The 22,040-nt window shown below is 41.3% G+C and overlaps 1 protein-coding gene across 1 annotated transcript in view; it reads right to left on the reverse strand.

Annotated features, from left to right (window-relative positions):
• LOC110500690 (serine/threonine-protein phosphatase PP1-beta catalytic subunit) overlaps nt 1-21,369 on the reverse strand; it is a 36,600-nt gene extending 15,231 nt beyond the window's left edge. The window contains exon 1 of the mRNA XM_036958138.2: nt 21,192-21,369. Coding sequence (XP_036814033.2) covers nt 21,192-21,324 — 133 coding nt within the window. The 5' untranslated portion in view covers nt 21,325-21,369. The remainder of the gene's footprint in view (nt 1-21,191) is intronic.
• Nucleotides 21,370-22,040: the final 671 nt, after the last annotated feature.

The following is a 22,040-nucleotide window of genomic DNA, read 5'->3' on the forward strand; positions in this document are numbered from 1 at the left end:
ATATCGGGACACCATTTTTCAAGAGGAGGAGAATGTGAGATATATGTTAAACTTTGTAATTTCGAGCTAATCATACAGTATATTTATAGAAGTGTGGTTGTGCTGGGTTAGGGCCAACAGAGAGGGCTGCTCACTAAGAGGAGCGTAGTTATGCTATTGTTGTATTGTGTTCGTTACGTTTTCATAGTTAAATTAGTTAGATGTCCGCTAGCATAGAAGCTAACAATAACTAATGGCAGCTCCGTTGTCATGGTAACGGAGGCTCAGTCCAAATGGAAACAGGATATAAACAAAAGCCTAAACATTGTTTCTTGCTGTGTATTGAACACTAGCTGAATAATGAGATGATTAAATGTATTTGTGTGTCACGACTTTTGCCGAAGTCGTTGCCTCTCCTTGTTCGGGCGGTGCTCAGCAGTCGACGTCACCGGTCTTCTAGCCATCATTGATCCATTTTTCATTGGTTTTGTCTGGTCTTCCCACACACCTGTTTTCAATCCCATTCATTACCTGCTGTGTATTTAACCCTCTCTGTTTCCCCTCATGTCTTTGTTAGAGATTGTTTATTGTCAGTGTTGTGTTTGTTGTATAGGTGCGCGACGGGTCCTCGTACCCATGTTTGTTTATATTCTGTTCTTATTAGTGTTATGGAGCATGTTCCGTGGACATTCATTAAAAGACTCCATTTTACACTCCGTTTGACTCTCCTGCGCCTGACTTCCCTGCCGCCTATACACACACACACACACACACGTCTCTGACATTGTGAGATGATTAAATGCATGTATGAAAATGGATACTTGTAATACTTGTTTATTAATTGTTTTAATATGTTGGCTATTTATTTAGTAATTGTATAAGAATAGAGAGAAATAGTAATGGCGTCTTTTTGCAGGCACCAACTCCGCCATGTTTCGTTGGACAAAGCCTACGAGAAATTATAAATGCCAAAAACACAGGCTTAGATATTCTACATTTGTGTAATGAAATAATCTTCATCAGCTAACATCACTTTCTGTATAATTTAGAAGAATTTATGTAATAATACAAAATAAAGGCTTCATAATTCATAAAGGTAATGTTACCGGACGGCTATTATCTCATAGAACAAAACGTATTAGATCTCCTAAGCCTGTGTTAACCTCTGACCTTTCAGTGTTTATCCCAAAACCCTCTTCTTTCCTCATTCATTTTCCCCATAGGATGGCAGAAGGAACCAGAGGTAACTTTTTTCTGGGTTTTAGGACTACACGCTGGCGAAATCTATAGAGAAGTCTTTTGAATGAGTCACAAGCCAACAGTAGCTGTACTAAAAAGAGCAACCAGATATAAACTCATTGTTTTAAACTTGATTTCCAAGGTGTCAGGCTCAATCATTCTACTCACCACACCCAATTACAAAAGGGCAACATATTTTAGAACGAGCTGCTGTCAGGTTACCATGACAACAGTTGCACAACAGGGTCAAAGTTAAATGTCTCTTGCTCCTACCAGGCAAAAGCAATGGCTATAGAAAAGGTGAATGCCGAGAAGGAAGGGAAGAGAAGAAGAAACATTTCCCATTTATTTTTACAAGCAACATACCGTGAATCTTATGTAAAAGCAATACTAAGGAGAAGCAACTACTGGAGGGAACTGAAACAAGCACAAGACACGAGGAAAATGCATGGAGAACTAAAAGTAACTAAATCCGATGGTATAGGAAACTGTTCAATTAGCCTGCATTTTGCCCTCAAATATGCTTTCCTAGCTAGCATGTGCGAATTGCTGGAATTCCAATGACTTTCCCACATGCTCACAATTCCTGTACAAAACCAGCCCCCACAAAATACACAAATAGAACACAGTGGCAAGATAATGTATTGTATATGTACAGTATGAAGAAGAGGGTACTATACTGTCAGAGGCCAGAGGCTTAGGGATGGACAGACAGTAAAAGAGATGGAACAAATGTCAAACATCCGCTGTTCTTGTGTGAGTGGCCATGACGAGACCACAGGCATGGGACTGATATAAACAATTCATCACACAGGAAGACGCACGCACGCACAGACGGACAGACAGACACATAGCAAATAAGCTTATCTTATAAAGCATGGCGTTACAGGTAAGGAAACACCAACATAGTGTCTTAATAGGGAGTTGGGCCAACACGAGCCAGAACAGCTTCAATGAACCTTGACATAGTTCCAGACACTTGTAGAATCTATGTTGGAGTGATGCGACAACACACCATCCTTCAGCGAGAAATTCCATAATTTGGTGTTTTGTCAATGGTGGTGGAAAACGCTGTCTCAGGTGCCTGCTCCCCCCAAGATGAATGGTTTTGACCATGCGCCACTGCTTTGATTGGTCCAGCTAGAAATCATGTGTCTATCCTATAATATAAAAGGCGCCCGAGAAAGAAAATTCCACAAACGTATTTATCTATTTTGTTCTGTTGTTACATTTGTATTGGTGTTTCGTTTCATGTCCGATGCGATCGGGGTGTTGTTAGATATAATTTGCGGCATTCATCATGAGCAGTCATTGTGGCCTATCATTTCAATTCCCCTAACCATGGCATGACTTGGCATTGCTGTTGCGCAGCCAAATAGCCTGCCAGCAGCCTACCCTATCCATTACAATGTAGAAAGATGCGTCTCTAGTCCAAACCGTTCAATAGTTAAGCTATCCATATTACCAGAGTTTCATCTTATTATTTATATTTCTATGGCGGATTCACAGAAGCAATTTATGGAACATGCCAAAACTTTAGAGATAACAATAGGTAGCAAAGTCAAAATATACTGGTTTCCCCTGTTAAACTGTGGCAAAAATGTTCCCTAAATACTTATGACAAATCCAGCTCCAGAATAAACCATAGCCTAGCCAACTGGCTATTGAATGCGGTGTAGCAACAACAGATAACATTAGCTAGCTAAAAAAGGTAAACAGCCGTCAGTGCCCTGCTTGTTGTTATTTCTCCGCTCCACGTGGAAATCACCACAACGTCCCACCCCCAATCCGTGAATAGGTATTAGCAGCAGGGGTTGGAACTGAGATAATTTTCCAATTGTTTCGTTCTGAACAGAACCATTTTTTTTGTTCCGTTCCAATGTTCTATCCAGAAAAATAATGTTCTGAACCAGTTCGTAAAAAGTTACGTTTATATTGTTCCTTTCTGTTCCGTTTAAAAAAACGTTGATATTATTTATTTTTATAGTTGGCTTAACATGAAATAACTTAACCAATCAGTGCAGATTGAGTATCTTGCTATATTGCGGGCAAGCTATTTTCATCCATTGGACAGACGAGTGTCGGGCGCGAGATGCGACTGAAATCTTACGAGTTGGGAGAGCGCGAGAGAGGCTGGACGAGGATGCTTGGCTTGAAGAACTGGGCATTTTATTGTCATGACATACAGTACCAGTCAAAAGTTTGGACAAACCCACTCATTCAAGGTTTTTTCTTTATATTTAATTATTTTCTACATTGTAGAATAATAGTGAAGACATCAAACTATGAAATAACACATACGGAATCAGGTAGTAAACAAAAAAAGTGTTAAACAAATATATTTTATATTCTTCAAAGTAGCCACCCTTTGCCTTGATGACAGCTTTGCACACTCTTGGCATTCTCTCAACCAGCTTCACCTGGAATACTTTTCCAACAGTCTTGAAGGAGTTCCCACAAATGCTGAGCTCTTGTTGGCTGCTTTTCCTTCACTCTGTGGTCCAACTCGTCCCAAACCATCTCAATTGGGTTGAGGTTGGGTGATTGTGGAGGCCAGGTCATCTGAGGCAGCACTCAATCACTCTCCTTCTTGGTCAAATAGCCCTTACACAGCCGGGAGGTGTGATGGATCATTCTCCTGTTGAAAAATAAATGATAGTCCCACTAAGAGCAAACCAGATGGGATGGCCTATCGCTGCAGAATTCTGTGGTAGCCATGCTGGTTAAGTGTGCCTTGAATCCTAAATAAATCACTGACAGTGTCACCAGCAAAGCACCCCCACACCATCACCTCCATGCTTCATGGTGGGAACCACACATGCGGAGATCATCCGTTCACCTACTCGGCGTCTCACAAAGACATGGCTGTTGGAACCAAAAATCTCAAATTTGGACTCATCAGACCAAAGGACAGATTTCCACCGGTCTAATGTCCATTGCTCGTGTTTCTTGGCCCAAGCAAGTCTCTTCTTATTATTGGTGTCCTTTAAGTAGTGGTTTATTTGCAGCAATTCGACCATGAAGGCCTGATTAACTCGGTCTCCTCTGAACAGTTGATGTTAAGATGTGTCTCTTACTTGAACTTTGTGAAGAATTTATTTGGGCTGCAATTTGAGGCTGGTAACTCTAATTAACTTATCCTCTGCAGCAGAGGTAACTCTGGGTCATCCTTTCCTGTGGCGGTTCTCATGAGAGCCAGTTTCATCATAGCGCTTGATGGTTTTTGCGACTGCACTTGAAGAAACTTTCAAAGTTCTTCAAATGTTCCGGATTGACTGACCTTCATGTCTTAACGTAATGATGGACTGTCGTTTCTCTTTGCTTATTTGAGCCATTCTATGGACATGGTCTTTTACCAAATATCTTATGTATACCACCCCTACCTTGTCACAACACAACTGATTGGCTCAAATGCATTAAGGAAAGAAATTTCACAAATTAACAAGGCACACCGGGTAATTGAAATGCATTCCAGGTGACTACCTCATGAAGCTGGCTGAGAGAACGGTGGCTACTTTGAAGAATCTCAAATATAAATATATTTTGATTTGTTTGACACTTTTTTGGTTACTACATGATTCCATGTGTTATTTCATAGTTGTGATGTCTTCCCTATTATTCTACACTGTAGAAAAAAGTACAAATTAACAAAAACCCTGAAGTGAGTAGGTGTGTCCAAAATCGTTTAAAAATATATTTTCCTTTATTTTTTTCCACTAACCCTATCACCCCTCCACTAATTGGAGTAAACTAATGAACACCACTTGGTCTTCTACTTCCAGCCTATAGATACTATATACATTTTACAGACACAATCTATTTTACAATAGTTCTATTTTGTTTGTTTTTAGTCCTGTACTTCCTTTACCCTCAACCTTTCCCATCTATTTCTCAACACCATCCATATTGGATTTCTATTTGTTGTCTTCTTGTTATTGGTCCCACCCTTCAGCTACATTCAACCCCTCCCATCTATCTCTTAAAACCATCCATATTGGATTTCATATATTTTTCAACTGTGCAGTGATGGTTCACAAAAGTTCTGAACCTTTCGATTCTCATAGTTTCTACAGATTGTAAATTAAAGGTAAACATTTTTGTACTATATTATTGATTGATTGACTATGACTTTTCAAATCACCTTGTATTGCTATCTGCAATGTTAGATCCAGGTAAATGTTGCAATTCTTCAGCCATTCTTGGACCTGTAACCAAAAACAAGCTATATATGGACAGTACCAAAATAAAGGATCTAATGATGCTGTCTCTTCGCAGCAAAATCTGCGGAGCTGGGAAGGTTGTATCCCCCATGTATATACCATTCTATTGGTTGCAAGAATTTTGTAGAGAGCGAATCTGGAAAAAAATGCACGGAATGGAAAAGAACGCTATTAACCAGTTCCCATGCTTTTAAAATACATTTTCTGTTCCAGAACAGTATAGATCACTTTCGTTCTTGGTTTTGATTCTGTTCATTTATTTATTTTCCAGTTTCTTATTCGTGGAGCTGGCCCTGTGTGTGTGCGTGTGCGCGTGTGTGAGTGAGGTTTGCATGCATGTGAATGAAAGACAAAGGAGAAATAGATCAATAGTGAGTTATAGTGAACCATGAGAGACAATAACCACAAGTATACAGTATGCTGCTTCCATGCGTGCGTGTGTGTGTGTGTGTGTACGCCACCATAGGGGCATGTGGGTAATTACTCAGAGGGAGACAGCTGCATCTGTTGACATTTAATGAGGGATCAGTAGGGGGGTGGGGGAGATGAGTGGCACAAAGGCTCACCGTTAAGGAGGTGAGACCACCATTTGAGGGGGTAACCAGGAACCTCCAACCCTGGGACGTGTTCATTAGGCAAAAAAAGGGAAAACATTGAGAACCCAGAAAATTAAAGCAGATTTTCCTATTGGTGAAGTTCAAGTAGTACTTCTTCAGTTTCAAAATGTTTTTTCCCCGTTTGGTGCGGGCTGAAAATGACCCTGTTGTACAGGTGTTGAATTCATAGCCTATGACCCAGGGAGGAGTGTTAATATTTGTTTTCTTGTGTACGGTGATTTTAATGCGGGGAAACTGAAATCCGTTTTACCTCATTTTTACCAGCATGTCACCTGTGCAACTTGAGGCCCTCCCTCGCCCTCCCTTTGGCAAATCAGACCATCACTCCATCCTTCTGCTTCCTGCTAACAAGCAAACTCAAACAGGAAGTACCAGTGATGCGTTCAATACAGAAGTGGTAAGATGAAGTGGATGCTAAACTACAGGACTGGTTCGCTACCACATACTGGAATATGTTCGGGGATTCATCTGTTAACATTGACGAGATTACGACATCAGTCACCGGCTCCATAAATGTTTTTTGTAAGATTGTATTTTATTATATATTTTTTGAACAATACAAAACATACAAATGACAACATACAGACACAACACAAACATCCACAACGTCACCCCTGCCCAGACCCACATATCTCCATCGCCTGCATGGCCTCAACCTGCACCATTTTGTTTGTCTACGTCACCAACGCACTTATAACATTTAGATAATAAAATAATTTGACCTTTCCATTCGATGGAGGATTGGTTGATTTAAAGTTTTATGTATTTTCAAGATGATTGACGAGAAAAGTATCGCCCAACCCATCGGGTATCTCATCTCACTGCACCCTCATAAGCCATGTCTTGAAATATGCAGACAGATGGATTAAAAGTACATTTACATTGTAATACTTCTGACAGCCAACTTTCTAACTCCGCCCATAACTTTTGGACTTTATAGCATTCCTAGAAGGCATGGATTATTGAGTCATTGTTAGTTTTACACCTGCTGTAGAATGTGAATTTTGTCTCGTGTAATAAATTCCATACATTTGTATATACTGGTTTATACCGGCTTCATTAATAAGTGCATTGACAATGTCGTCCCCCACATTGACCTTAAGTACATACCCCAACCAGAAGCCATTGATCATCACAGCTAGCTAGCTGCCACTGAGTGACCCAGCCCCGAAGCTAGCCCTGAGCCAGGCACATCTCCCGGCTAGCAAACGAAATTACCACAACACCTCTTTCGCCATCTGGCCCGGGTCCCTTCGTCGACACAGCGCCCCGCCGTACCACCACGACTGGTCCGCAGACGTAATTCCATCAGCTGTGCCTTCAACCGGCCTTTGCCGGACGTCGGAGCAGACGCTTCTACCTACCCCGGCCTGCTAACTTTAAAACGCTGTGTCTCCCGTGTGCTAGCGTAGCAACAACTACCCCGCGGCTTCCCTGTTCCATCTATTGTTGTACACTGGACCCTATGATCACTTGGCTACATAGCTGATGCCTGCTGGGCTGTTCATTTATCACGGTACTCCACTTTGTTTACCTTTGTTTATCTGTTGGCCCAAGCCTCGAACTCAGCCCTGTGTTTAGTTAACCGACCCTCTCTGCCCATTCATCGACATTTTACCTGTTGTTGTTGTCTTAGCTGATTAGCTGTTGTTGTCTTGCCCGTTGTTGTCTAAGCTAGTTCTCCCTATCAACACCTGTAATTGCTTTATGCCTCGCTTTATGTCTTCAAATGTCAATATGCCTTGTATACTGTTGTTTAGGATTTATTGTTTTAGTTTACTGCGGAGCCCCTAGTCCCACTGTACATCCCTCAGATACCTCCTTTGTCCCACCTCCCACACATGCGGTGACCTCACCCAGTATAACCAGCGTGTCCAGAGATGCAACATCTCTTATCATCACTCAGTGCCTGGGCTTACCTCCACTGTACCCGCACCCCACCATACCCGTCTGCACATTATTCCCTGAATCTATTCTACCACGCTAATCTGCTCCTTTTATTCTCTGTCCCCAAAGCACTAGACGACCAGTTTTGCTAGCCTTTAGCCGATCGCTGCAGCTGTACATATTCCATCTGTAAATAGCCCACCCAATCTACCTACCTCATCCCCATATTGTTTTTATTTACTTTGCTGCTCTTTTGCACACCAGTATCACTACTTACACACCATCATCTGCTCATCATCATCTGCTCATCTATCAATCCAGTGTTAATTTGCTAAATTGTAATTACTTGCTACAATGGCCTATTTATTGCCTTACCTCCTCACGCCATTTGCACACACTGTATATAGACCTTTTTTTTCTTCTATTGTGTTATTGACTTCACGCTTGTTTATTCCATGTGTAACTCTGTGTTGTTTGCTTTATCTTGGCAAGGTCGCAGTTGTAAATGAGAACTTGTTCTCAACTAGCCTACCTGGTTAAATAAAAGGTGAGATTAAAAAAAACAGATTACAGGCAACATCCACATTGAACTAACGGCAAGGGCTACTACCGCTTGCAAGGAGCAGGACACTAATCCAGATGCTCATAAGCAATCCTGCTACGACCTCCGAATAGACATCAGGCAAAGCATCAATACAGGACTAAGATTAGAATCCTATTAGGCCGCCTCTGACGCTGGACGGATGTGGCAGGGCTTGCAAACTATCACGGATTACAAAGGGAAACCCAGCTGCATGCTGCCCAGCGACGCAAGCCTGCCAGGCAAGCTAAATGCTTTCTATACTCACTTCGAGGCAAGCAACACTGAACCATGTATGAGAGCACAGAGCTGTGTGATCTGCCTGTCTGTAGCTGATGGGAGTAATACCTGTAGCCCTTTCCTGCAGTTAAATGATCTAGTGGCCTCATGGGTGGAATGTTAATATTTTTCATAATGTCATAATGAACTTCTCTGGGATATGTGGGACGTTAGCGTCCCACCTCGCCAACAGCCAGTGAAATTGCATAGCGCCAAAATCAAAACAACAGAAATCCCATAATTAAAATTCCTCAAACATACAAGTATTTTACACCATTTTAAAGATAAACTTATTGTAAATCTAGCCACCGTGTCCGATTTCAAATAGGCTTTACAGTGAAAGCACACCAAACGATTATGTTAGGTCAGCACCTAGTCACAGAAAACCATACAGCCATATTCCAGCCAAGGAGGGGGCTCACAAAAAATCAGAAATAGCGATTAAATGAATCACTAACCTTTGATGATCTTCATCAGATGGCACTCACAGGACTTCATGTTACACAATAAATGTGTGTTTTGTTCGATAAAGTTAATCTTTATGTCCAAAAACCTCATTTAAAATTGGTGTTATGATCGGAAATGCATTGTCTCAAACAAACATCTGGTGAAAGTGCAGAGCCACATCAAATTACAGAAATACTAATAATAAACATTGATAAAAGATACAAGTGTTATGCATGGAAATATAGGTAAACTTCTATTTAATGCAACCGCTGTGTCGGATTTCAAAAACGCTTTACGGCAAAAACATACCTTGCGATGTTAGATCAGCGCTAGTCACAGAAAAAACATCCAGCCATTTTCCAAAGGAGGAGGGGTGTCAGAAAAGTCAGAAATAGCGTTATAGTCACTTACCTTTGATGATCTTGATTGGAATGTACTCCCAGGAATCCAAGTTCCACAATAAATGTTTGTTATGTTCGATAAACTCCATCATTTATGTCCAAATACCTCATTTTTGTTTGCGTGTTTAGCCCAGTAATCCAAATGCATAATGCGTGATCACTTGTTCAGACAAAATGTCAAACAAGTTCTATTACAGTTTGTAGAAACATGTCAAACGATGTATAGAATCAATCTTTAGGATGTTTTTATCATAAATCTTCAATAGTGTTCCAACTGGAGAATTCCTTTGTCTTTAGAAATGCAATGGAACGCAGCTAACTCTCACGGGGGCACGCGTGATCAGCTCATGGCACTCTGCCAGACCTCTGGTTGAAACAGCTCTCATTCTCTCCTCCTTCACAGTAGAAACCTCAAACAAGGTTCTAAAGACTGTTGACATCTAGTGGAAGCCCTAGGAAGTGCAATATGACCCCATAGACACTGTATATTCGATAGGCAAAGAGTTGAAAAACTACAAACCTCATATTTTCCACTTCCTGGTTGGATATTTTCTCAGGTTTTTGCCTGCCATATGAGTTCTGTTATACTCACAGACATCATTCACACAGATTTAGAAACTTCAGAGTGTTTTCTATCCAAATCGACTAATTATATGCATATTCTAGCTTTTGGGCCTGAGTAGTAGGCAGTTTACTCTGGTCGCCTTTTTATCCAAGCTACTCAATACTGCCCCCCAGTCCCAAAGAAGTTAATAAACATTAGTTCAAAAACACTCCGAAAATCCGGTGTTTCTAGTCAAACGGTTTTGTTATATTTCAGTCCTCTGTGACTGAAGTCCTCATAACGTGTAATATTGGGATGCAAACTGAAAACTGAATACATTTCAACTCTATATCTGACATGGTACCAGTTTCTTATTTTTTCAAGCCCATAGCCATGTGTGTGAGGTGTATACTTTTGTTTCAATGCAGATTTGTTTCACACTACCAAGAAACACTGTGTGACCCTGATTTAGCCCACTGCATTAAAAAAGGTTACAGGTTAACATTTGCAGATGGAATACCAGGACGTGTACTCAGAGCATGCGCTAACCAGCTGGCAAGTGTCTTCACTGTCCAGGCCTGTAATACCAACTTCTTTCAAGCAGACCACCATAGTCCCCGTGCCCAAGAAAGGCAAGGTAACCTGCCTAAATGACTATCACCCTGTAGCACTCACATCTATAGCTATGAAATACTTTGAAAGGGTAGGCAACAACACATCTGCCACATTGACCGACAACAAGGGGGCCCCTCCGGGGTGTGTGCTTAGTTCGCTCCTGTACTCCCTGTTCACCTAACACTGCGTGGTCATGCATGACTCCAACACCATCATCGAGTTTGCTGACGACACAACGGTGGTAGGACTGATGACCAACAACGATGTGGCAGCCTATAGGGAGGAGTTCAGAGACCTGGCAGTGTGGTGCCAGCACAACAGCCTCTCCCTCAACATCAGCAAGACAAAGGAGCTGATCGTAGACTAAAGAAAAAGGAGAGGCGAGTCACTGGTCTACACACAATGTTTTTTAATGACTAACTCATCTCTGTACCCCACAAATTCAGTTCTGTAAGGTCCCTCAGTTGAGCAGTACGTTTCAAACACCGATTCAACCACAAAGACCAGGGAGGTTTTCCAATGCCTCGCAAAGAAAGGCACCTATTGGTGGATGGGTAACATTTTTAAAAAGCAGACATTGAATATCGCTTTGAGCATGGTGAAGTTATTAATTACACTTTGGATGATGTTTCAATTCACCCAGTCACTACAAAGATACAGGTGTTCTTCCTATGCCTCGCAAGGATACAGGTGTTCTTCCTCAGTTGCCAGAGAGGAAAGAAACCGCTCAGGGATTTCACCATGAGGCCAATGGTGACTTTAAAACAGTTAGAGTTTAATAGCTGTGAAAGGAGAAAACTGAGGAAGGATCAACAACATTGTAGTTACTCTACAATACTAACCTAAATGACAGAGTGAAAAGAAGGAAGCCTGTATTCCAAAACATGCATCCTGTTTGCAACAAGGCACTAAAGTAATACTACAAAAAATGTGTCATGAAAATAAAGGATTGTGTTTGTGGCAAATCCAATGAAACAAATTACTGAGCACCACTCTCCACATGTTCAAGCATAGGGGTGGCTGCATCATGTTATGGGTATGCCTGTAAATCGGTAAGGACTGGGGAGTTTTTCGGGATACAAAATACATGGAATGGAGCTAAGAACAGGCTAATTCCTAGAGAAAAACCTGGTTAAGTGTGCTTTCCACCCGACACTAGGACATGAATATTCACCTTTCAGCAGGACAATAACCTAAAACACAAAGCCAATTTTACACTGGAGTTGCTTAACAAGAAGACAGTGAATGTTCCTGAGTGGCTGAGTTATAGTTTTGACTAAATCTATGGCAAGACCTGAAAATGGTTGTTCAGCAATGATTAATAACCTATTTGAAAAGGCTTGAAGAATTAAAAAATAATAATATGTTATGTTGCACTATCCAGGTGTGGAAAAACACTTTTGAGACTTACACAGAGACTTACAGCTGTAATCTCTGCCAAAGGTGCTTTTACAAAGTATTGACTCAGGAGTGTGAATACGTACAGCACCAGTCAAAAGTTTGGACACACCTACTCATTCAATGGTTTTTCTTTATTTTCTACAGTGTAGAATAATAGTGAAGACATCAAAACTATGAAATAACACATATGGAATCATGTAGTAACAAAAAAAAAGTGCTAAACAAATCTAAATATATTTTATATTTGAGATTCTTCAAAGTAGCCACCCTTTGCCTTGATGACAGCTTTGCACACTCTTGGAATTCTCTCAACCAGCTTCATGAGGTAGTCACCTGGAATGCATTTCAATTAACAGGTGTGCATTGTTAAAAGTTAATTTGTGGAATTTCTTTCCTTCTTAATGCGTTTGAGCCAATCAGTTGTGTTGTGACAAGGTAAGGTTGGTATACAGAAGATAGCCCTATTTGGTAAAAGACCAAGTCCATATTACAGTTGAAGTTGGAAGTTTACATACACCTGAGCCAAATACATACACATATACAAATACATTTTCACAATTCCTGACATTTAATCCTAGTAAACATTTCCTGTCTTAGATCAGTTAGGATCACCACTTTATTTTAAGAATGTGAAATGTCCAAATAACAGTGGAGAGAATTGTTTATTTCAGCTTTTATTTATTTCATCACATTCCAAGTGGGTCAGAAGTTTACATACACTCAATTAGTATTTGGTAGCATTGCCTTTAAATTGTTTAACTTGGGTCAAACGTTTCGGGTAGCCTTCCACAAGCTTCCCACAATAAGTTGGGTGAATTTTGGCCTATTCCTCCTGACAGAGTTGGTGTAACTGAGTCAGGTTTAGGCCTCCTTGTTCGCACATGCTTTTTCAGTTCTGCCCACACATTTTCTATAGAATTGAGGTCAGGGCTTTGTAATGGCCACTCCAATACCTTGACTTTGTTGTCCTTAAGCCATTTTACCACAACTATGGAAGTATGCTTGGGGTCATTGTCCACTTGGGAGACCCATTTAAGACCGAGCTTTAACTTCCTGACTGAAGTCTTGAGATGTTGCTTCAATATATCCACATCATTTTCCTTTCTCATGATGCCATCTATTTTGTGAAGTGCACCAGTCCCTCCTGCAGCAAAGTACCCCCACAACATGATGCTGCTACCCCCATGCTTCAAGGTTGGGATGGTGTATGTCGGCTTGCAAGCCTCCCCCTTTTTCCTCCAAGCATAACGATGGTCATTATGGCCAAACAGTGCTATTTTTGTTTCATCAGACCAGAGGACATTTCTCCAAAAAGTACAATCTTTGTCCTCATGTGCAGTTGCAAACCGTAGTCTGTATTTTTTATGGCAGTTTTGCTGAGCGGCCTTTCAGGTTATGTCAATATAGGACTCATTTTACTCTGGATATAGATACTTTTGTACCCGTTTCCTCCAGCATCTTCACAAGGTCTTTTGCTGTTGTTCTGGGATTGATGTGCACTTTTCGCACCAAAGTATGTTCATCTCTAGGAGACAGAACGCGTCACCTTCCTGAGCGGTATGACACCTGCGTGGTCCCGTGGTGTTTATACTTGCGTACTATTGTTTGTACAGATGAACGTGGTACCTTCAGGCATTTGGAAATTGCTCCCAAAGATGAACCAGAATTGTGGAGGGCTACAATTGTTTTTCTGAGGTTTTGGCTGATTTATTTAGATTTTTCCATGATGTCAAGAAAATAGGCACTGAGTTTGAAGGTAGGCCTTGAAATACATCCACAGATACACCTCCAATTGACTCAAATAATGTCAATTTGCCTATCAGAAGCCATGACATAGTTTTCTGGAATTTCCAAGCTGTTTAAAGGCTTAAAGGCACAGTCAACCTAGTGTATGTAAACTTCTGACCCACTGGAATTGTGATACAGTGAATTATGAGTGAAATAATCTGTCTGTAAACAATTGTTGGAAAATGTACTTGTGTCATGCACAAACTAGCTGTCCTAACCGACTTGCCAAAACTATAGTTTGTTAACAAGAAATGTGTGTAGTGTTTGAAAAACTAGTTTTAATGTCTCCAACCTAAGTGTATGTAAACTTCCGACTTCAACTGTATGTCAAGAACAGCTCAAATAAGCAAAGAGAAACGACAGTCCATCATTACCTTAAGACATGAAGGTCAGTAAATCCAGAAAATTTCAAGAACTTTCTTCCAAGTGCAGTCACAAAAACCATCAAGCGCTATGATGAAACTGGCTTTCATGAGGACCGCCACTGGGAAGGAAGACCCAGAGTTATCTCCGCTGCAGCGGATACGTTCAATTAGAGTTAACTGCACCTCATATTGCAGCCCAAATAAATGCTTCTCAGAGTTCAAGTAACAGACATCTCAACATAAACTGTTCAGAGGAGACTGCATGAATCAGGCTTTCATGGTCGAATTGCTGCAAAGAAACCACTACTAAAGGACACCAATAAGAAGAGACTTGCTTGGGCCAAGAAACATAAGCAATGGTGATTAGACTAGTAGAAATCTGTCCTTTGGTCTGATGAGTCCCAAATTTGAGATTTTTGGTTCCAACTGCCGTGTCTTTGTGAGACGCAGAGTAGGTGAACGGATGATCTCCGCATGTGTGGTTCCCACCGTGAAGCAGGAGGAGGAGGTGTAATGGTGCTTTGCTGGAGACACGGTCTGGTTTGCGCTTAGTGGGACTATCACCTGTTTTTCAACAGGACAATGACCCAACACACCTCCAGGCTGTGTACGGGCTATTTGACCAAGAAGGAGAGTGATGGTGCTACATCAGATGACCTGACCTCCACAATCCCCCGACCTCAACCCAATTGAGATGGTTAGGAATGAGTTGGTCTGCAGAGTGAAGGAAAAACAGCCAACAAATGCTCAGCATATGTGGGAATCTAAAATATAGAATCTAAAATAATTTGTTTAACAATTCTTTGGTAACTACATGAGTCCATGTGTTATTTCAATGTAGAAAATAGTTTTTTTTAAATAAAAAACTTGAATAAGTAGGTGTGTCCAAACTTTTGACTGGTACTGTATGTAAATTAGATATCTCTATTTCTCTATCTCAAATGTCTAAAAACATGTTTTCACTTTGTCATTATGGGGTATTGAGTGTAGATGGGTGATAAAAATGTTTTAATCTATTTGAATTCAGGTAGTAACAACAACATTTGGAATAAGTCAAGGGGTATTCTGAAGGCACTGTATCTACAGCCGATTGTCTAGTCAGCCCTACCTATATGCATGTCACGTGGGCTCCCTCTCTGACCTCTAGGTCACCAGGCTGCTCGTTATGGCGCACACCACCATCCCCAGGCGTTATTGTTTCTGTTTCATGTCTGTGCGTTGTTCGTGTTTCTTGTTTTGTATTATGTTCTGTTCATTCATTAAATGTATTCACTCCCTGAACTTGCTTCCTGACTCCCAGCGCACACGTTACAGAATAACACCTCACCTAAGGGAAGCATCAGGGAGTCATTTATTTATTTTTGTGTTGGAGGTGATGTCGGGTCCGGGTGTCTGAGCTACCTGGGAGGCCTCAGCCGGTTTGTCGGACTTCCATGCCTCGGCTGGGTGTACAGGTTCCTGTGACTCGGCCGAAGCAGCCGTGGAGTTTTCGGCCGGATCATCGGGCTCTCATGCTTCAGCCGGTTCCTCAGGTTTCTGCGCCTCAGCGGAGGCAACTGGTCCGCTCCTGATCCCCGGGATCATCCCTTTGGTTGGCGTCCCGCGGCTGGAGCCACGTGCTGGGGAGGGGGTACTGTCACGTATGCTCCCTCTCTGGCGCTCTAGGTCACCATGCTCCCGCTCCTTAGCCGGATTGACAGGTTCCCGCACTTCAGCAGATGTGACCGCTCCGCTCCTGATCCCCGGGATCGTCCCTTTGGTTGGCGTCCTGTGGCTGGAGCCACGTGCCGGGGAGGGGGTACTGTCACGTATGCTCCCTCTCTGGCCTCTAGGTCACCAGGCTGCTTGTTATGTCGCACACCTGTCACCAGCGTTACGCGCATCAGCGCATAAGGACACTCACCTGGATTCCATCACCTCCTTGATTACCTGCTCTATTTATTATGTCACTCCCTTTGGTTCCTTCCCCAGGCGTTTCTGTTTCCTTTTCATGTCTGTGCGTTGTTCGTGTTTCTTGTTTTGCATTATGTTTTGTTCATTCATTAAATGTATTCACTCCCGATTCCCAGCGCACACATTACAATGTACATATATTCCTCAATTACCTCGTAGTCAGCACATCGGCTCGGTACTGGTACTCCCTGTAAATAGCTATTTTTACTCGTTTTTTCAGCGTGTATTTATTCCTTGTGCTACTATTTCAATTTTTTGTTCATCTTTAACTCTACATTGTTGGAAAAGGACCAGTATGTAAGTATTTCATTGACAGTGTACACCTGTTGTTTACGGAAGCATGTGACAAATAGATTGATTATATTTTGAAATATGATTGAGACGTGAGAGCAGCTAGCGTATAACAATGAATAGACCAACTAGAGTTGGTGTGTGCGTGTTTGCGTGTGAGATGAAGGGGGTTCTATCAATGGCCTGACTTTCTGACTGCACCCCTAACTAAGGCTTGACTGTTCAGCAGAGAAAGTGGGCCAGCAGCAGCCCCATAACATTCTTCCTGCTAACACACACACACGCACACAGGACCAGATCCGGCCAATTTCCCCCTCTGAGTTTCCTCAGTGCTGTGGAGGTCTCAGATTACCTCAGGGTCAGTCTCAGGCACAATTGGCTCAGCAAATATCCATCTTCTCCACTACTGTTTCACACTCTCACTGTGGGACACTGTCTCAACTCCAAACCAAGCCAAAGATGATTATATTGGCACATCCATAACATGGGGTCTGCCGGTTTCATCGTATGCGTGTCTGCTGGTGTGTGTATATATTCAACGTTTGTCCATCACTACTTCGGTCCATTTACAGAACACACAGGAAGAACAATGTCTTTGAGTTTGACTTTCCTGCCTAAGAGCACATACTGTAGCCTCACCCATCTGGAAAACCTGTGTGCTTCCGTGAGACATCATGCCCAGCTAACTACTCATAACTGGCTGTGTGGGCACAACAATAGGTTACCTACAGGATCAGGAGCACATAACCCTTTACACTCGTAGTTCTATGTTGCATTAATAATACAATATCTCAGAATAACAGATTTTTTTTTTGCCAAGTACACCGTCTTAAACTTTAGGAGAAAACTGACAATTCTAAATGTAGCCTACTTCAGAACAAACAGGCACTTTCCAAATAGCTGAGACCTAAACTCAGTGCACTTACAATGTACCTTACAGCGTGAAAGTGCCTACTTGTGAACAGAGCCGCCTGTACATGTCTCTGTGGCTGGTACAACATAATTGTCATACTAGAAGAGGAGCAGAGCACTCCTTGAATTCCTTATGATTACTACACTAAATAGAAAACGCTGTAAAGTGCTGAAATAAAACATGCCAGAAATTTACCACACGCACAAATAGCTTATTTCTCTAAAATGTTGTGCACAAATTTGTTTAAATTCCTTTTTACTGAGCATGTATCCTTTGCCAAGATAATCCATCCACCTGACAGGTGTGGCATATCAAGAAGCTTATTAAAACTCATTTGGGATTGGTTTCCCGTCCACCGATTAGCATGAGGTCCCAGGACTGGCCAATTAAAAGAAAAGATTAAGATGGACAAAAAAAACACAGAAACTAGACAGAAATATGGCTTTTTCTTTGCAACTCTACCTAGAAGGCCAGCATCCCGGAGTCGCCTCTTCACTGTTCACGTTGAGACTGGTGTTCTCCGGGTACTATTTAATGAAGCTGCCATTTGAGAACATGTGAGGCATCTGTTTCTCAAACTAGACACTCTAATGTACTTGTCCTCTTGCTCAGTAGTGCACCGGGGCCTCCCACTCATCTTTCTATTCTGGTTAGAGCCAGTTTGCACTGTTCTGTGAAGGGAGTAGTACACAGCGTTGTACGAGGTCTTCAGTTTCATGGCAATTTCTCGCATGGAATAGCTTTCATCCTCAACTAGTCTAAAGAAGGCCAGTTTTATTGCTTCTTTAATCAGAACCGTTTTCAGCTGTGCTAACATAATTGCAAAAGGGTTTTCTAATGATCAATTAGTCTTTTAAAATGATAAACTTGGATCAGCTAACACAACGTGCCATTGGAACACAGGAGTGATGGTTGCTGATAATGGGCCTCTGTACGCCTATGTAGATATTCCATTAAAAATCAGCCTTTTCCAGCTATAATAGTAATTTACAACATGAACAATGTCTACACTGTATTTCTGATCAATTTGATGTTACTTTAAAGGGACAACATTTTTTTAAACGTGTGTGTGCGAGTGTCCTCTAAGGCTGCCTTTACACAAGCATCCCAATTCTGAAATTTTGCCCAATTCTTGCCAAAAGAGCTTATCGGATTTGTCATAACACCAATTAGTGGGAAAAGATCAGAATTAGGCTGCCTCTGTAAACGCAGCCTAAGTGACATAATGCCAATAGGCAACTGACTCAGTAACTGCAGTGCAGTATTAGCATTTGCCTATATGGCGATAAAGGCAAGCATTTGTTGAAGGGTTCTTTGCACCAATGAATTGGTTGATCAAGTTGGAAAGTCCAACAATTGTCTTCACTCTACATCCATCTAGTTACAATAAACTGTAGGAGTATCTCATTATATTATCAGAAATATGCAATCAAGTGTATGTTTTTATGTTACGCTTTACATATAGTAGACAGGCTACTTAAGAAAAATACTAACTTACCTAATTATGTAGGTTAGACTTGTTCACATTTCTGCACATCAAAACAAATCGATATCTAGATCGATTGATTGTGGTTCCACCTCTAATTATCCGTGAGTAGCCTAGAGAGGAAATTGACCCAATACTCAGTTTTTCCTAAAATAGCCTAGGCCTACATCCTTTCATTCAGCCTACCAATAACAGTATAATTCCAAACCAACACTTTAGAGTTTTGCCACTTTGTAAACATTTAAGCAACAAAACTCATATTTTGTCAGATTGTAACAGTTTCAAATGACGTTATTTTAGCAGCACCGAGTGTCAATATAGCAGAAATAGGGGATTGGTAGACTTCGGGATTTTGGCATTGATTTTGGCATTGATTTTGAGCCCTTTCTCTACTTCCCCAGAGTTAGATGAACTCATGGATACAATGTTTATGTCTCTGCATCCAGTATGAAGGAAGTTAGTTTCGCGAGCCAATGCTAGCTAGCGTTAGCACAATTACTGGAAGACTATGGTATTGGCTAGCACGCACAGCAAGCGGTACCAATGCACAAAGTCTGGAACCAACAGGACCCTGAACAGCTTCTACCCCAAGTATTAAGACTGCTAAATATACTGAACAAAAATATAAATGCAACAATTTCATTGATTTTACTGAGTTCATTTGGAGGAAATCAGTCAATTTAAGTCAAACTAATTAGGTCCTAATCTATGGATTTCAAATGACTGGGAATACAGATATGTGCATGTTGGTCACGGATACCTTTAAAAAAAAAAGAAATGGGCTTCAGGATCTCTTCACTATATTTTTGTGCATTCAAATTGTCATCGATAAAATGCAATTGCGTTCTTTGTCGGTAGCTTATGCCTGCTCATACCATAACTCCACCACCACCATGGGGCACTCTGTTCACAAACCACTCGCCCACACAACGCCATACACGTGGTCTGCAGTTGTGAGGCCAGTTGGACGTACTGCCAAACTCTCTAAAACGACTTTGAAGTCGGCTTATGGTAGAGAAATTAACATTATCTAGCAACAGCTCTGGTGGACATTCCTTATATTTTTATTCAGTGTAGGTAGTTAAATAGTTAACCAATATCTACCAGGAATATCTGCATTGACCCTTTTTGCACTAATCTCTTTTGACTCATCACATACGCTGCTGTTACTGTTTATTATCTATCCCGTTGCATAGTCACTTTAACCCTACCTACATTATATGTACATACTGTATGTACCTCAACAACCTCATACCCCTTCACATCGACTTGGTACTGGTACCCCATGAATATCATTATTAATTTTGTATTTATTCCTTGTGTTATTATTTTTATTCCTAGTGTTATAAATTGTTCTATATTTTTCTACTATTTAAAAATAATAATAATAATCTCTGCATAGTTGGGAAGGTCTGTAAATAAGCATTTCACCAGGGTATTAGCAACACAACGCCCCCCCTCCCTTTTTTTGCTGACAGACAATCAATTAGCTATGTCAGCTAACCATTTTTTGATTGGTAGTTAGTCTAGCGAGCTATCTGAAATTGAAGTAATCGTGGCCGAATACCGACCGGGAATGAAGGGCACATTCCCAGTGGCCCTGACCTGTTTTGCAGTGAGGTGGGGGGCCCTCCAACCAAAACTTGCTTAGGGTCCCCAAAAGGCTAGAGCTGGCACTGCATTTCACTGTTAGTCTACACCTGTTGTTTATAAAGCACGTGACAAATACATTTTATATGGAGTTACCTTAGACTTCAAGTCATTGCGATAACTCTAGTTAGTAACTTCCTTTAAACCGCAGAGACAATTGTGCTAACAGCAATGTTTTTTCAAACTTCATGCAGAGACATAACAATGGTATCCACGAGTTCATCTAACTCTGGGGAAGTAGATAAAGGTTTTCCTTTCCAAAACGCTTAAACTCCGGGGGCGTATTCATTACGCCTATTCTGTTGCAAAACGTTTAAACGAAATCAAACGGAACGAAACGGGGAAGGACCTTCCTGAATTTGTCCAATAGAAACACTCGTTTTAGCAACTGTTTGGCTAGCGATTTTACACCCCGGTCTCCCCTTCCCTCGAACCAGGGCCTCCACTGCAATGACAGTGTTTTAAACCGCAACGCAATGGCCAGCCCCCTGATTTGAAATGTGATTTTAAAAATATAAAAGCTATGATACACTCACCCTCTAATAATCGGGCGATCAGCGAGTCGACGTCCAATTCCCCCTCCGCCATTTCTGTAGTGGGTGGTGCTCTCAAACAGCACTCTCTCTCTCCACTGCTTACTGCTGCCACAGTCCCTGGCAGGCACCGCATAAACACCGCCGCCGACTCACAGCCAGCGGAATGCACGTTCCCGGGTCTCTCTGCCCGAAGGTGTTTTGTACTGGGAAAACACTGTAGACCTATACTGTAGGCCTATAATGCCACAGGTTCAATGGTAATAACACAGCTAAGAACATGTAGGACTAATCATGTATGCTAGTGTCTGTGTGTTATAGATCAATAACAAGTATGCAGAAATAGCCAAATAACCTATTGAATGAAATACAATAAAGGCCTATGCATAATGATGATTAGCCATGGCCATATTTCAGTAAGGGGAATTGCAATTTCTTAATTCATTGTGTAATGCTTATAATGTTTTAGTTTTTTTTTCTCTCACATATATAACATCTCAGAAGTCTATTTGTAAATCACTTCAAAATGGGTGAATTTAATTGATTGAAATTACTGGAAATCTTGTAAACTGGCTTGTTTTTATTACTCCTGCAATGGGATTCTTGATTCTCTTGGAGTTGAGAACTGAAAGTCTCGCGTAATTGGTCAGATGCTCGATTAACGGTGCCATTTATTTATTTTACCTTTATTTAACTTGGCAAGTCAGTTAAGAACAAATTCTTATTTTCAATGACAGCCTAGGAACAGTGGGTTAACTGCCTGTTCAGGGGAAGAACGACAGATATGTACCTTGTCAGCTCAGGGATTTGAACTTGCAACCTTCCGGTTACTAGTCCAACACTAGGCTACCC

Source organism: Oncorhynchus mykiss, chromosome 21 (assembly GCF_057628025.1).
Source record: "Oncorhynchus mykiss isolate SJ-2025 chromosome 21, ASM5762802v1, whole genome shotgun sequence".
NCBI lineage: Eukaryota > Metazoa > Chordata > Actinopteri > Salmoniformes > Salmonidae > Oncorhynchus > Oncorhynchus mykiss.